At 48.0% G+C, this 16,788-nt stretch overlaps 1 protein-coding gene across 1 annotated transcript in view; it reads left to right on the forward strand.

Moving 5' to 3' along the window:
* Window positions 1–16,788, forward strand: part of LOC144100587 (sodium-coupled monocarboxylate transporter 1-like) — an 81,197-nt gene that overhangs the window by 61,392 nt on the left and 3,017 nt on the right. The window contains exons 7-15 of the mRNA XM_077633484.1: window positions 1,289–1,429; window positions 1,530–1,659; window positions 4,484–4,572; window positions 6,073–6,182; window positions 10,545–10,612; window positions 10,712–10,798; window positions 12,660–12,817; window positions 13,935–13,967; window positions 15,321–15,421. Of these exons, the coding sequence (XP_077489610.1) occupies window positions 1,289–1,429; window positions 1,530–1,659; window positions 4,484–4,572; window positions 6,073–6,182; window positions 10,545–10,612; window positions 10,712–10,798; window positions 12,660–12,817; window positions 13,935–13,967; window positions 15,321–15,421 (917 nt within the window). The remainder of the gene's footprint in view (window positions 1–1,288; window positions 1,430–1,529; window positions 1,660–4,483; window positions 4,573–6,072; window positions 6,183–10,544; window positions 10,613–10,711; window positions 10,799–12,659; window positions 12,818–13,934; window positions 13,968–15,320; window positions 15,422–16,788) is intronic.

Below are 16,788 nucleotides of genomic sequence, written 5' to 3' on the forward strand. Positions count from 1 at the left end.
TGGCCCGCCTACTTGCTTCTCTCGGTATTTTTCACTCACGGTCAACGACGCCGACGATGACGACGCTGAATTTTCTGCGACGCGAGCTCCCTAACGCAATCGCGTTAAAATTCGCGTGATTCGTAGAGAGCTAGGGTGAACGCGCCTGCAGAGAGTGAACCCATTTTTAACACATACGCAGCAGCAGAACACGCGTATCACTCACGCCTACACCAATCGTTAAGGCCCTGCTCCGCCCTCGTCTAGCCTGGAGCGTGGCCCTTGCTTCGAAATCTAAACTTGTGTCATTGTGCTGCGCAAACTCTTAAGCAGGAGAGGCTTTATTTGTAATGAAAACCCTCCATTCAGACGACCGAATTTTTGATTCCACGATTCCACGCTGCCGCGAAGGGACCCGCCGCGGTGGCTCAGTGGTTAGGGCGCTCGACTACTGATCCAAAGTTCCCGGGCTCGAACCCGACCGCGGCGGCTGCGTTTTTATGGAGGCAAAACGCTAAGGAGTCCGTGTGCTGTGCGATGTCAGTGCACGCTAAAGATCCCCAGGTGGTCGAAATTATTCCGGAGCCCTCCACTACGGCACCTCTTTCTTCCTTTCTTTTTTCACTCCCTCCTTTATCCCTTCCCTTGCGGTGCGGTTCAGGTGTCCAACGATATATGAGACAGATACTGCGCCATTTCCTTCCCCCAAAACAAATTATTATTATTATGATTAATATTATTATTATTATTATTATTATTATTATATTATTATTATTATTATTATTATTATTATTATTATTATTATTATTATTATTATTATTATTATTATTATTATTATTATTATTATTATTATTATTATTATTCCGCGAAGGTGTCAGTATTCGGCGTATCGGGTGCAGAGTATCCATGAACATGTCCAACATTCTGGGACAAAAATTTTGAATATTGTGAAACTGTAAGGTACAGGCATAGAAACACCGAAGGTAATGAACCTTTTCCGATATGTAGCAAAATCTTTCTTTTACAATGTTTCTATCGCTCGGGTCGAGCAGTGAAGGTTTGCATAAAAAACCAATGGGGAACGCTTTTGACGATAGAAAACTCGTTAATCGCAACAAAAAAATGCAAACCTCAAGACGGCAGATCTGCGGTTACATTGATTGCTATAGTCAAATCTTACAATATATGAAAAAAATTGCGCTCATAAACTTTTTCCCGTTCAGAGACGCTTTTGTGGAGAATTGTCGGGTATGCCTAATCTCACATCAATTGCCCCTCCTTCCCCCTGTTTACCTTTGCCTTCATGCAGCACCGAGTTTGACCTGACCAGCGACGAGAACGTTTGGAGTGGCCTGGCTGGGACGCTGCCTTTCTGTCTCGTGCGCGTAGGATTCGACCAGATGCCGGTGCAGAGGTTCATGGCAGCGAAGACGCTACGACAGGCACGATGGCACGTATGACACATCTTTCTTTTTCACGCGTTTCTTTTTTTCGACATATGAAAATTTTCAGCGAGCTTTGTTCACGCTTACCTTATTTTGCTACAACAGGGTTGCCGTCGCAGGTGCAGCTTGCGTCCTCTCCTTCTTTGCCCTGGTGATACTTGGAGCCGTAGCCATGTTGTATTGGTACAGAGACTGCGATCCACTCCTTGCCGGTGCCATTACCACTTACGACCAGGTAACGGCCCCTTATGAGTCTCATGCATTCGTCTATACATGACAGGTACTTTGCATAGTGGTAAGATACCGGGTGTACTGGAAAGGCCGACGTGTCACCAATAGTGAATCCGCAGCCACCGCGGTGGCTGACTGGTTATGGCGCTCGGCTGCTGACGCGAAAGACGCGGATTCGATCCCGGCCACGGCAGTCGAATTTCGATGGAGGTGAAGTAATAGAGGCCCGTGTGCTGTGCGATGTCGGCGCACGTTAAAGAACTCCAGGTGATCGAAATTATCCGGAGCCCTCCACTACGCCGTCCCTCATTGCCCGAGTCGCTGAGGAACGTTAAACTTCATAAAACCAAGCCAATAGTGAATGCGCGCGACAGAGGGAATCGAGTTTTAGTAAAACACGTTGTTAGGCTAGTTGGTACTTTGCAATAAGGAGAGTAACATTAGCCAAAAGAAGACGCGCACAAAAAACAGGGAAGATGACAGGAATGATGATCTTCCCTCCGCCTTCCCTCTATCCTGTCATCTTCCCAATTTTCCGAGCGCGTCTTATTTTGGCTCTTGTTATTTTCCTTATTGGAATCGCATCTGCAGTGCGCAGATCGCCCATTTCATGAATGTACACCGCACCCAAATCGCTTTACTTGCGACGTATCTGCGCATGCCCAGAATCCCAGTCACGATCGACGGAAACAATAAGCGTCGTTCGGCAGCGCTTGAATAGGATACGCACGTTAAAACGGTGAAAATGGCGTCGCCGCTATCAAGTACTTCAGGCTGACAGGGCAGCGACGCAGCAGCTGGCTGTGCGATTTACGCCAGCGGTATGCTTCTCTTGAGGCCCTTGATAGCGACAAGCAGACACAGTCCTTATCGCTTGCGCTTGCGTAAATCGCACAGCCTGCGTCGCAGCCCTATCACCTTTATAGGCAGCAGCACACCGGGCTAAATGATGTTTGTTCCTACATGGAGCGTTTGAGAGCACTGCAATCGCGGAGCGGAAGCGGACATGTCACGTGGTATTTTTTATTTTATTTCGCAGGCATCAGAAGTGAGCGAAAGAAAGCCAATACGTAATAGATTGAAAGTTAGAAACTGCTGAGTTGGACGTTTTGCGTACCGTTCTACAACATTTTCATTGGACTTTTTCGCCTATCTTCGTTGCTTGCGAACTTGGTTAATTAATCCCGTTATTTATGCAATTAAGCACAGTACAAAAACACTGTGACTTACTACGTACAATAGCCAGCAGCATGCATTTGGTCCCGTTGTCTTAGAATGTCATGGCATATATTTAAACCTTAGCTTAATTTAGCCGGGGCACCATGTATATAAGCCGCCGCGGTGGCCCAGTGGTTATGGCACTCAGCTGCTGACCATAAAGACACGGGCTCGATTCCGGCCGCGGCGGTCGCATTTCGATGGAGGCGAAATTCTTAGATGCCCGTGTACTATGCGATGTCAGTGCACGTTAAAGAACCCCAGGTGGTCAAAATTTCCGGAGCCCTTCAGTATATTCGAGAGAGAAACTGCAGTCTATAGATTATGAATTGAGAAAAGGAAATATCTATAGGAAGGCAATATAGTCTATAAGAAGTCTACGAACTGTCTATAGGCCATTGTCATACGGTACCTCCTGGCTTTTCTATTTCGTTGACGTACAAAATGGCACTCAGCAGTGCTGCCGAGCTTTGTTTTTGTCACGATGCTCCGAGGACGTGCTTGCTACGTGGCCCCGGTAGCACGCAGCGCGAATCTGCCGGACGTGTTTCTCATAGTAGTGATCGAGCCGCAGTGTGTGGCATCAATGTCGTAAAAATCCCCAATATTTAACAGGAGAGCTATGGTAACAACATCTGAACGCTTCAAGCACTAGTAAAGGAGCAAACAAATGTTTCCGGGCGCTGCCGATTCTTATTAAACTAGTTCATGACGCCGCTACAGCGTGGCGTCGATTTTGTGAAAATCACCAATTCGTATCCTTGAAGCAACTGTTCCTTCCCAAGTCCACTGCAGATTTGTGCTTTAAGTAGCTTTAACAAGGCTCTATTCAGTGTATTCCGTACTATTATTATTGTGAACACACATTAAATAGTGCATACGTCAGTCAACTCTTCCGCTGTCGCCTTCTGCTGCTTTTTGCCTTTCTACCAGCTCGTTATTATGTCTCACTCTCGGTGGACACCTGAACCGCGCCTTGAGGGAAGATTTGACGGGACTGGTTAAAGGGAAAAGGGAGACAGAAAGGGGAGGGCAAGTGCATATTACTCGTGGTCTCACGTCTTCCAGTAGGCAATGGCCAATTGCAACGCAAGAAAGAATCGGCGAATGCCCCTGAAAGGAAGTCCTTCAGCCAGTGCCGTCGACCAGTTGTCCAAACGTCTTTTTTTATCCACTCCATCCGTGATTAATCCCATAGTACTTGCAAGTCCCCACATTGTCACTCTAGAAGATGCAAGAACAAGTCCGACGTCATGACAGTCAGTCGACGGGATTGGCTGGAAAGCCTTCTTTTATGGACATTCGCCACTTTGTTCTCGAGTTGATTCCGGCTTTAGGAGCTATGAGCGCTAAGCTACGTCTCTCACAAATGAACCTTTCTCACGCTTTCGCGACCAAATCGCACAAGCTGGAAGCTATCGGCTCGCGCTGTTATCAGTCACTCCATCGTAAAAAGGCCGGGTGTTCGTGTGGAGGTCCGACGCACTTGAGCTCGGAGCATCCATGCTACACCGGGCCTCGCGAGCTCCTTACTCGAAAATGAGGCTTCAATTTCGAGCATTATCTCTTAACGTTATCTTTTCTTTGTTTTTTTTTCTCTCGTGGTTCAGATTGTTCCATATTTTATAAAAGAGCGCCTCTCCGAAGTTACCATGCTCAGAGGCTTATTTCTGGCAGGACTTCTTGGCGCTTCCACAAGGTAAGATTCCTACATACACTCACCTGTAGTCCTTGTCACCAACGAATTACTGTGATTCCACATTTAAGCGATCCTTCACGTAACAAGTCGAATGCGTGTCCTAACAAAGGTTCTGCCTCCTGCAGACATCACCAAAATCGCAATTTCTCCAGGGTATTTGGAGGCCCATGAGTGAAATAACGGCGACTAGTTAGTTGTTCATTGGGCTGTAAACTGCGCCATAGTGTTTAGTGTAAGTCGAAGATATATACACAAAGCAAAGATGGAACAGTAGAACGCTTTTCTTCGGTACAGTCATTCCTTTGTACTTGTCATAACTGCACAAAAATAACTTGCGCGAAGACACGAGGACGAACACACAGAGACAGGACTGGCGCCACACCTGTGAGGTTTGTTATGGCTTTTTTTCCGAAAAAAAATTCTGCTTGTAGTTGGCGCCAGCTCTGTCTCTGTGTGTCTTCGCGCAAGTTATTTTTGTGCAATTGTGTCTCCTTACAACCTAGTATAGCTCAAACGGATTACTTGTTGTCCTCGTGTTCGTCTTCTCTGGCGCGGTCTCCTGCACAATGATGCCGAAGACTTAAAGCGTTTTGCTTCGTTTGGAAACACTTGCGATAGTTCCTTACCCTGCTTTCATAATAAGGTCATAGCTATGATGTGACCCCTCCTCGAGTGTCAAATTGCTACCAAAAAACCGGGTAAAGCACTACATTATTAAGTACTACCTGGCTAACTCGCTCTGCCAATTAGCCACAAGCTCCAGCAAACCATAGCGTCTTGCTGAACACAACGGCATTATAAGCCAGTTAAGCTTGGAGATTTTGTGAAGTTGAGCGCGCTGCCTAAGTCCGCAAGGCCTAAGCGTCTATGTAGCGCTACATACTAGAAGAACAACCATGAGAGTGATCGCGTTTTCATCCGGCTGTGTAGTACGTGCGTTCCGTAGTCGTGCATCGCTCTGAAAGGCAATGCGTATTTGGGGTAGTGGATGAGGGCTACAAGAAAATGGTATGATTTAATTTGTTCCTAAACGCATTTCGGCCATGCTTTCTTACAGGATATTCGAGTACAAGGTTTAGTGTAAGGTCTTGCATTTCCGGTAACTTCGTGACGCCAGAAACAAGGTTCCTGGAAGCAGGCGCGTCGAAGAGTAAAGGAAATCCACGACCGATAACTACAACTCGGAAAGTCTTATAACGGTTGGTGCAGAAAACAATTACCGGCCATAATTGAGACTGCGATTGCATGCACTGACAAAGAGAATGTTTTCCCTGTAAGGACAAAGCTTTCATCTCCTGTAAGATTGTTGCACATCAGGCGATCCATAGACGCTGCCATCAGAAGTAATCTTGCTGCTCAAACTGTTGTCAGTGTTCAGAAGGGATGAAAGTGGGCTTCCGCTGACAGATCCAAATCTTATTTGCAATGTAAAAAAAAAATCGCATAGCCATAATATTAGCTTGTCGTGAACCCTTCATTCTTTGGTATCTCTTTTTTCAGCACAGTCTCCTCCGTCGTCAACTCCCACGCTGCCATCTTCTACATCGATGTGGTCACGCCCTTTGTCAAAATGGGCGAGCGCAAGGCGGTCATCATGGTGCGGCTGCTAGGTACGAAGCTTACTGCACATCACCGAATAATATCCTTCAGAGATAAGAGGGGCTTAAGCCGACATGCTAGCATTACAGTGCCACTGCAGCTCCAAAATGATCTTCCATAGTGTCCAAAAACTTCACGAATAGATAGGTGACCTGAATCACGACCGGAGTTCTACTTCGGCACCTCTTTCTTCCTTTCTTCACTCAGTCCCTCCTTTATCTCTTCCCTTACGGCGCGGTTCAGGCGTCCAAAGATATATGAGATAGATACTGCGCCATTTCCTTAGGGCGCTCGGCTACTGATCCGGAGTTCCCGGGTTCGAACCCGACCACGGCGACTGCGTTTTTATGGAGGCAAAACGCTAACGCGCCCGTGTGCTGTGCGATGTCAGTGCACTTTAAAGATCCCCAGGTGGTCGTAATTATTCCGGAGCCCTCCACTACGGCACCTCTTTCTTCCTTTCTTCTTTCACTCCCTGCTTTATTCCTTCCCTTACGGCGCGGTTCAGTTGTCCGCCGATATATGAGACAGATACTGCGCCATCTCCTTTCCCCAAAACCAATTATTATTATTATTATTATTATTATTATTATTATTATTATTATTATTACTATTATTATTAATATTATTATTATTATTATTATTATTATTATTATTATTATTATTATTATTATTATTATTATTATTATTATATTTCCACTTGAAAAGGACGCAAATGTGTTGTATGCCTGAGTTTCAATTGCACGTGTTATAGTCGGATACAACTCAAGAACGAAGATAAACAGTTTGGAGATAAAAAATTTGCGCCCTATCTCGCTCACGTCGTGCCTAGAAAAGCTTTTTCAGAGAGTCATCACAAGGAGAATACACCAATACCTGGAAGATGACGATCTGTACACGCACAGTATGTTCGGCTTCAGAACAAATCTATCGACGATCAAGGAGGAAGTCGCAGAAGCCACCCTAAAACAGGGGAGAACATCATCATGGCACTGGACATCAAGGGCGCGTTCGATAACGTCAGTCATGACGCCATCATGGAAGGGCTAACCAGCACAAACTGCGGAAGAAGAGTACACGACTACGTGAGGGCCTTCCTGTCAAACCGCACAGATACGGTTGGACTGGGGGACCTACGCAGCAAGGTCTTCTAAACACTAAACAAAGGCACCCCGCAAGGCTCAGTGATCTCGCCGGTCCTCTTCAACATAGCCATGATTGGGCTAGGCAGACAGCTGAGCCAGATAGAGGGGATACAGCACGCTATGTACGCCGATGATATAACGATCTGCAGGATCAGCCAGGGCTCCCCAGGGCAAAAACAAGATCTTCTGCAGCAGGCAGCCACATGCGTGGAGAACTACGTCAGAGAGAGAGGCCTGGCATGCTCCACCGAGAAGTCAGAAATTCTACGAGTGGGCAAGAGACCATCCAAAGAGACCATCCAAAGAAATATACAACATAAAAACTGAAGGGAGGTCCTCCCGGAATGCAACATGATCAGAATGTTGGGAATGTGGATCCAAAGCAGAGGGAAGTGCAGCCACACCCTAAGCCTTCTCCAACAATCAATGCAACAGGTCAGCAGAATGATCACCAGAGTATCACCGAGAAGATTTGACATGAAGGAGAGTGACACGATCAAGTTGTCAAGAACCTGGTGGTCAGCCGCATAACATATTCACTCCCCTACCCCAAGATGACACAGCACGAAAAAGAACAAGCAGACACTTTAATCAGGAAGGCTTTCAAGACGGCCCTAAATCTACCAAGAAATACGCCAAACGAGAAGCTCCCCAAGTTGGGAGTCCACAATACGTTTGACGAGCTAAAGGAAGCTCAAATAGGGGCCCAAATGTACAGGCTCCAGCAGTCAACCACCGGCCGAAGGCTCCTCCGAAGGCTGGGCTACTAAAGTGAAGAAGTGGAAGATAGGGTTGCGGGCATACCTGATAACATTCGCCAAACACTCAGGGGGTGCCCAATCTCTCGCAACATGGACCCTAATCTGCACGCAGGGAGAAGGGCTGCGGGAGCAGAGTAAGTAGAAAAGCACTTAGCTGAAAAAACAAATGTAGTATACACAGATGCGGCTTTGCATCGATGGAACAGAAACACGAAGGAACACAGAGTAGTATCGGTGGTTGTGAACCATCAAGGGGACCTAGTCACCAGTATATCACAGAGCGGCTGCAGAGTATCCGAGGTGGTAGAAGCTTCTGTTGCACTAGCAGTAGCTGAATGATACCGCAGAAATAAATCGCTCACAATAATCACCGACCCCAAAGAAGCATGCAGGCACTACACTAATGGTAGGATCAGCAAGGGAGCGCTACGCATCATCCTCCAGGCGGGACCCCCAAACAAAGAAATTCAACACAAAGTTTTCTAGGTGCCGGGGCACACCGGGGTGACTGGGAATCAGAGGGCCGACGATCTAGCTCGCGAGCTTACCAACCGAGCAGATATATCAAGTGACCCTGAGCCCACCACACGGTGGAACCATCGTAGGCGGAAATCCTAAATCACTACAGAGGACAGAGGATAGCGTATCCTCCACCACAACAGCTATTAACGCAATATGAGGTAGTCGGTTGCGTAGACTGCAATCAGGAAGCTTTCGTAACTTACACATACTTCACAAAATGTTTCCGAACCAGTACGCGAACACATGCAAGTGGTGTGGAGCCACCCCCACTTTATACCATATTACATGGGAGTTTAAAAACAATTATTCCTTCCATAGACTAAAAGAGCCCTATGTGGAACAGTGGGAGAGCCTGCTCACCAGAAGCGTGCTGGTGGTCCAAAAAGGACTGGTCCAGCATGCGTATGAGGTACCAAGACTCAGTGGGGCCCTGGAATAAGGGCACCACCCCTGGAAGACTCGGAACTTCCACATGAATATACCCGGGTCCCGCTGAATCGACCAATTTTTGGCGCCAATAAAGTTTTTTTCTCTCTCTCTCAAAAACGAAGCGGTTTTTCCTGGTCACCCACCACGGGGGCCGAGCGGCGCCGCGGAGGCTGTGGCTACGGCACTCGGCTTCTGATCCGGAGTTCCCGGGTTCGAACCCGATAGCGGCGGCCGCGTTTCGATGGAGGCGAAACGCTAAGGCGCCCGTGTGCTGTGCGATGTCAGTGCACGTTAAAGATCCCCAGGTGGTCAAAATTATTCCGGAGCCCTCCACTGCGGCACCTCTTTCTTCTTTCACTACCTCCTTCATTCCATTACTTTCATCCTTCCCTTGCTGCGCGGTTCAGGTGTCCTACGATATAACCGCCATTTCGTTTCCCCAAAAACCAAATAATATTATTATTTTTCCTGGAAAAAGGACCCCCTTGCAGCCAATGGCGTCGGTCGATTCTCGTGACCCTGCTAGCGTGACAGCGCAAGGAGCAGCGGAACAATGCAGGGAAGGGGCTGTCCCCTTTCATCTGCTACTCCCTGTTTACAGGGCGTTTACAGAGCGGCATGCATGCGCCGCGACTTTGAGAGTATTTGCGAAGGGGCGCGTACAAAGAGAAAATGAAGTTATGCGTCGAAATGATGAATCTGTTGTCGGGCTCAACACGGCGATAAAGCACAAGGCTCCGTGAGCGCGGAACGAAAGCAGAAAATGTAGTAAGACATAGAAAAACTCATAGGGACACCTAATTAGCTTGGGTGTTAGCAATGCGATAATATTAGAAGCTGCTAACTCATTTAATGGGATTTATCCCCTCTGGTGACATCACTTCTCTTCAGCGAATGGGTGACTTTTATGACCAACGGCACATTTTTTTCCCCGATCAGGTGTTTAATCCTGCCGCATTACTACTACAATGCCGAAATAACAACGAAGCAGAGAAGGAATCTGCTCACCTGATGCGAACACAGATACCACAGGAAGGGGGGGGGGGGGGGGTCATTTTTCGCAGAAGGAAAACTCAACGCTCTTTTCCCGTTCTTCATTGCACGTTAGTATCGCAGCAGAGGCGCAATTTGTATTTGAAACATTTGCTCCCTTTATGCAACCCCTGCATTGCCGCCATCGCACCTAGTGACCTACTTAATGTCTCTGACGCCATGCTCGTAGCACTGTAAGCTATAACCAAAGTGAGCTGCAGTATTATCCGGCAATCCTTTTTTGTCCTGCGTTTTGAGCCATTGGCATTTTAGATACTGTCTGGAAGGAAACGTTCAGGGAACAATGCGACCTTAGAAACGACATTTCTGCTCATTCCTTTTGTTATATTAATAGTTTAAAAGCCGTAGTTATTTATATTTTGCCACCCCTCCCAATGCGTGGCAGCATTGTGATTTTCGTACAATGTTTGGCCTGCACCGCACGTTGTGCAAACAATTTAATACAAGGAAGAAATCTTTTCAGCCCTCGCAAGTGGCATCATAATGACGTTCTTTGCCACTGCTGTGCCTTACATGGGTGCTGCAGCCAAGGTACGTAGATTTCTTGCTTCTCGGGAGTTCTTTTTACAACCGCTGTTTACCCGTGGCTGCTTTGTGTTCTTTCCGAACTCAGTTCCTTTTTGTCGGCAGCTCTTCCTTTCCTTGTACTCAACCGCTGGGGGTCCGTTCGCGGGCCTCGTCTTGCTCGCCATGTCGTCGCCTTGGGTCAACGCAAAGGTATGCTTCATCGACGTATACTCACACCCGATATCATACTTCGCGTGCAGCTCTACCAAAGCTGACGCACAGCTTCTCGCCGGCTGAATTAATAATTAATAATTGGTTTTTTGGGGAAAGGAAATCTCGCAGTATCTGTCTCATATATCGTTGGACACCTGAACCGCGCCGCAAGGGAAGGGATAAAGGAGGGAGTGAAAGAAGAAAGGAAGAGAGAGGTGCCGTAGTGTAGGGCTCCGGAATAATTTCGACCACCTGGGGATCTTTAACGTGCACTGACATCGCACAGCACACGGGCGCCTTAGCGTTTTGCCTCCATAAAAGCGCAGCCGCCGCGGTCGGGTTCGAACCCAGGAACTCCGGATCAGTAGTCGAGCACCCTAACCACTGAGCCACCGCGGCGGGTCATAAGAACTACCTAACATTCCAAATTCCCGCGATGATTTTGAGCGTTGAGCGGTATTCGACACAAGGCAGCGGTCGCGCAAACTGGAAGCGTTTGTCCAGATTTCATGTGCTGGCCCGGGGCTAACGAAAAGGCTGGCAATTGAATGTAGGATATCTCATCAAGCGATAGAAATAACTTTCGACCCCTGACAAGATGCGTATATGGCTCGACATTGCGTGGTCTAAGAATTTCTCCATCTACAGCTGTGAGCACGTCCTTAAAGGATTTTTTCCACGCCACTCTGAAGGGAGTTCAAGAGGACGGATGTGATATACTGCAAGAGGCGATCGCTGTACAGGCTACACACCACGCGGTCGTAACACGCTACCGATGGTCCCTGGCCACCACATCTACTAGCCACCTCAAAACGCGCGAAATCCGCTATATCTTCTCACCAGGCTGCACTATCAGTATACATTCAACACCAGGACTCCACGCCGGGCCCATCGCCATTCTGTGTTTCATGTCCAGACGAGTTCTTCAAAGTTCCGTGCTTGTAGTGAGATTCGTTGAGTACCGCACCGGTGGCCAAGTGGTCTGAGGATCCGCGCCTTACATTTTTGTAAGGCCACCCTATGCCACCGTGCACCCACCAGTTTTTTAATTCTTCGTGGTGCTCGACTTCTCAGGAATGAAATGATTGGTCAAAGCGGTTTTGGCCAACCACACCTAAGATCAACGATACTAGGAGTTTTCTTAGGATCCGTCGATCGTTGATCCTCGCAGGACCTAAATACGCCTTGCATAAGCGTTGAAATGCGGACCCGTTGGTTCATAATAACTTGGGAAAAAAAAGTCACAAAAGACAAGGGACGAGAGAAGGAGTGTTCACGCCACAACGACTAGACTATCAACTGAGATTAATTAGACAAAGCATAGTCCCAGCAAGGATAGCAGAGCATGCGCAAGAGCCGCATCACAACTCACAGCTCATAGGGCACACAAAATATCACATCTACCGTGAACGGCCTAAAAGAGCGAATTCCTTGTCAACTTGCCTCGCCATTGCAATGAATGTGGGTGTTATCCACTGTTCAGCCATGTAATAATTCTTGGTAGAGGCAAGGGAAAGCAAGAGCGAGAAATCATGGAAGCGTACCATATCACTTTGTCAGGTCAGGATTGCATTAGCACAACCTCGGGGCACTTACTCGAGAAGGAATTCGCTTTTTTAGGCCTGTCGCGGTAGATGTGGTATCTTCTGTGTCCTATGCGCTGTGAGTTGTGATGCGGCTGTTGCGCGTGCTCTGCTCGCCTTGCATGGGGCAGCCGGATTGTAGACGTTTTTATTACCACACAGCACAAACGCCTGTACCCACTGTTCAGCCGCACTATGCTGTTTGGAGTATGCGAACCAGTGATTCTGCTTTCGGAACAGGGCAACATGTTTTAACAGGATGCTTTACATTGCAGGGAACAGCATGCGCATGCCTGCTCGTGTGCGCGTTCCAGCTGTGGCACGCTGTGGGCCGGATGCTGGCCGGCGCGTCGCACTCAGTCGTTATACCAGGGACGCTGGACCGATGTCCACTGGAGGCCAATCACACCGAGGGAGGCTCCGGTGTCACCGCGCTGGTAGATGGGTCACTGCCTCAAAGGTTGGTGCCGTACCAGAACTTGCAACGCAGATAATAAGTGACTACAGCGCTTACTGCACACCTCGCATGCTCCAATCTAGATTGTTTGGTTCTTAGCATACGTAGCACGCGAGAGCTATGTACTCAAACCGTAGGCATTCGGATTTATTCACACGTCAGTGCACCAATTTCCCAGTGACGAAGTTTTGGAACGTTGTTATATAGCGGCACCAGACGGCACCGATGCGCGGCGGTCAAAAAGTTATGCCGTCAGAAACTACGTCAGGTTGAGTTGGGAGTGCAAGCGACATTTGGCACTAACTGGATTGACTGATAAACACTGCCAGACCACTGAATTATCTGGCTCCCAAAAGTAACGCACATGGGAGAGCTTGTCTAAGCACTGGACCGTCAGCGCCACACATATGTGCTGGATCCGTAAGTCTCCCTGTCCTTCACGAGTGCTTCATAATAGCTGACTCGTTATAACTATAGACTCACTCATTAGTGAAGGGTCGGGAACATGTTGCGGTGAAAGGGTACGATGCAGAGCTTGGAGTACGGGGGAGGCCAAGGGCCTGAAGAGTGCCTGGCTTGGGAGGGATGTGGGGCTGATCGAGAGCGCAACCGTCTGCTTTGTTGAGTGGAGGATAGGCTAGCACGTTGACGACAGCAACCCTTCAGTATTGAGCGCTCTCCTGGCAGCGTCGTGTTGTTATCCCTTTTCTTCTTTGTCGGTCCTTGCGCTGGTCTAACAATCTATTTCCCCTCGTTTCGCGCTGTCGTGGTCACCGTCTCCTTCCATGTCATCGGGGTCACCGTCTCTTTCGAACACGGGAAGAGAGAACTAAGAGAGGGAGAGTGAATAGGGAAGACGGAGCAGAGCGTACCGAACCATATGCCGGGAAGAGACGACACATGGCGGCGCGCAGGGAGATGGGTGGCACGCACATAATTATACACGCTGCGCACAGTGTGCGTAGGTTTACAGCGAAGGCTCCAACACGCTGCGGAACAGTGAACAGGACATCTATGCAATAAAGGCTCATTTCTTTAACCGTTTTTATAAATGTGTATCTGACGGTGGCTTTGTGTGCGGTGGTTTTTCTAGCACCCCACTCACCGATTTTGCCGTTGTGAGTCTGTCTCCATGTTCCCGCCGTGTCCACCGTGTGAGGTGTCAATTCACTTTATGATTGGTCGGGAGAGGTTGCTCGGGAACCGCAACCAGGGTCTCGCAAGCCCCACCGATGGCAGTGTTCGAAAGAGCCACCTGCCGGGGCAGTGGCTTCTCGCTTAACCGCTGCACCACTGGCACCAGGAATGCTACGAGGGCGCCGGCGACCTACGAATGTCATCATCATCAGCCTGACTACGCCCACTGCAGGGCAAACGCCTCTCCCATGTCTCTCCAATTAACCCCGCCCTTTGCCAGCTGCGCCCACCGTATGCCCAAAAACTTAATCTCGTCCTCCAACCTAACTTTTGGCTTCCTCCTCTGCTACCCTTGCCTTCTCTTGGAATCCACTCTGTTACCCTTGAGGACCAGCGGTTATCTTGCCTTCGCTTCACATGCCCTGCCCAAGCCCATTTCTTCCTCTTGATTTCCACTAAGATGTCATAAACCCGCGTTTGTTCCCTCACCCACTCTGCCCGCTTCCGGTCTCGTAACTTTACACCTACATTTTTCTTTCTATAGCGCGCTGCGTTGTCCTTAACTTAAGCTTAACCCTTTCCGTTAGCCTCCACGTTTCTGCCCCGTAGGTGAGTACCGGTAAGATACAGCTGTTGTACACTTTTCTCTTGAGGGATATTAGTAAACTGCCACTCATGATCTGAGAGAACCTTCCATATGCGCTCCACCCCATTCTTATCCTTATAGTTATTTCCATCTCATGATCCGGATCAGCGGTCACTACCTGCCCTAAGTAGACGTATTCCCTTACTACTTCAAGTACCTCGCTACCAATTGCGAGCTGCTTTTCCCTTGCCTACGGATGTAGAGAATTATAAATTGCCCATATATTGGCATTGGTCGTCGCCACGCATTCTATACGCGGTCGCGTAGGTGGTGCGTTGCACTGTTGGCAGCGCCAGCTGTATTTTCCTATTTCCTCCGGTTTCGCGCTGTCATCGTAGCTGTCCCGTCTGCATGCCTTATGCAAGCCCCATAAGACAGACAGCTGTACAGTTTTGTAGAAATCTGCCGGTTCGGGTACACGGCCACTCCGCACTAGTGCCCACCGTTCGGCGAAAGACTACATCGGGAATCGAATAGGAACCGGAGGCTCAAACCCGGACAGTCACGATTCCGCCCACGGATCCGCCCAATCATTCACATTATAATATGGCTATCTTTGTTAGTTCAGTGGCTTTGGCAGCCGTGCATGGGGTCATCATTGTTTTCAATCATTTCGCGCAGAAGCTAACACTGAGGACGCCTCGTACCCTGCGTGTGAGCGGCTTTAATTTTCTTCTGATTCGTTTTTCTTTGCAGCTCGGACGTCTTCCCGCTGTATCAGGTGTCGTTCTTGTGGATCGCTTTCATGGGACTGCTGCTCACGATGCTCTTGGGGACAGCCCTGAGTCTGGCTACAGGTGAGTGGGTGCACTGCACCTTTGAGTCAGATAACACAGTAACTAATTTCGTCCAGGATTGAGCATGAGGACATTTCAAGTGTTCAGTGTTGTACGGCACAGATAATAAAAGAGCGCTCTCCTCAGTGCGCAGCTAGGCGACCGGACTTACGGCTGTAAAGCGTTTCGTCTATTTACTGGCGAGAAGTAAAAACATTTGTAAACGGAAGCGCGTTTGTAGTTATTCAAAGAGAAGCGCGTTAACGCGCGCCTTTCATTTCTGTATCATCGAACTAACCCGCCTTTTGTACGGTGATGTACGGAAGTTTGCCCTATTCACCACGTTATCTTTTTAAAGTTTTAATCTTATACCCATCTTTAACCATGCATATATACGTCCATTCATCTCCCTGTATATACACTACCTTTATCATTTTACAGCTATTTAAATTTTTTCCTCTCTGTTGCTTGTTCACATTTTTATCTTTAACATTATTCACTTTTTTCTGCTTTTACTTCTTATGGCTTTGTTTGTTGGCGACTCATGAGCCCTTCTTGGCTCACGACCAGTTACCTGCACTGAAGAGTTAGTTTTTCCGGAAAGCTTCACGAAAGCGCATGTATTTTGGTGCGATGTAGGCAAAATTTGTTAGGCCACAGAGCCGAGGGTAACCGCGTTTCCGAAATTCCGAAAACTGATATGAACGTTACTTGCGGTGGGCTGCACGCCTCTCAATAATTAAGGAGCCTAACAATAATAGTTAAAAAATTCTTCATCTTCAGGTTGGCGCGCTATACTTTGTCAAACCAACCAACCGCCAATGACAAACCAACTAGTCGCCACTACAGCATTTCTTGCCAGAAAATTAACTATTAAATATTAGTTAACCACACTGCCAGTTAGCACGTCCTAGCTGTGTTATGATGTGCTACACCGCTGACAATGATATGCAATTTAAAGTGCGTCAAGGAAAAGTGGTTCTTATCTTGCTCCTTCATTTTCTGTGGTATCAGCGTTTTATCTCCGTATCTGCCCATCTCGTACCAGCACGCTTGCTGCTTGCTTCTTGGTCTCATTTTCCAGACACGCCTATTTAAATTTCTTGCTTTGGTTTTGTCACATACCCACTTCTTGCACTCCGCTGTTTATAAAAGCCAGCCTGCCTTCAGCTTTGTTCGTTGAAGGGGGAAGCCGCGCCCCTGTCCTTTCGTCTATATCCTTTCCTGTGTTGCTATTCCGTAAGCAAAAATTCTTATAAAGCAGTTGCCAGTCTCTGACTAGTACATGGGACTGTCTTTTCTTTACTTGTTCAGGGGGGGGGGGGGAAAGAATAAAAAACGAATGGATGAGGAAAAAAACTATACAGAATATTTCCCCTGTATTCTGG

The sequence above is a fragment of the Amblyomma americanum genome, chromosome 8 (assembly GCF_052857255.1).
Source record: "Amblyomma americanum isolate KBUSLIRL-KWMA chromosome 8, ASM5285725v1, whole genome shotgun sequence".
Taxonomy (NCBI): Eukaryota; Metazoa; Arthropoda; class Arachnida; order Ixodida; family Ixodidae; genus Amblyomma; species Amblyomma americanum.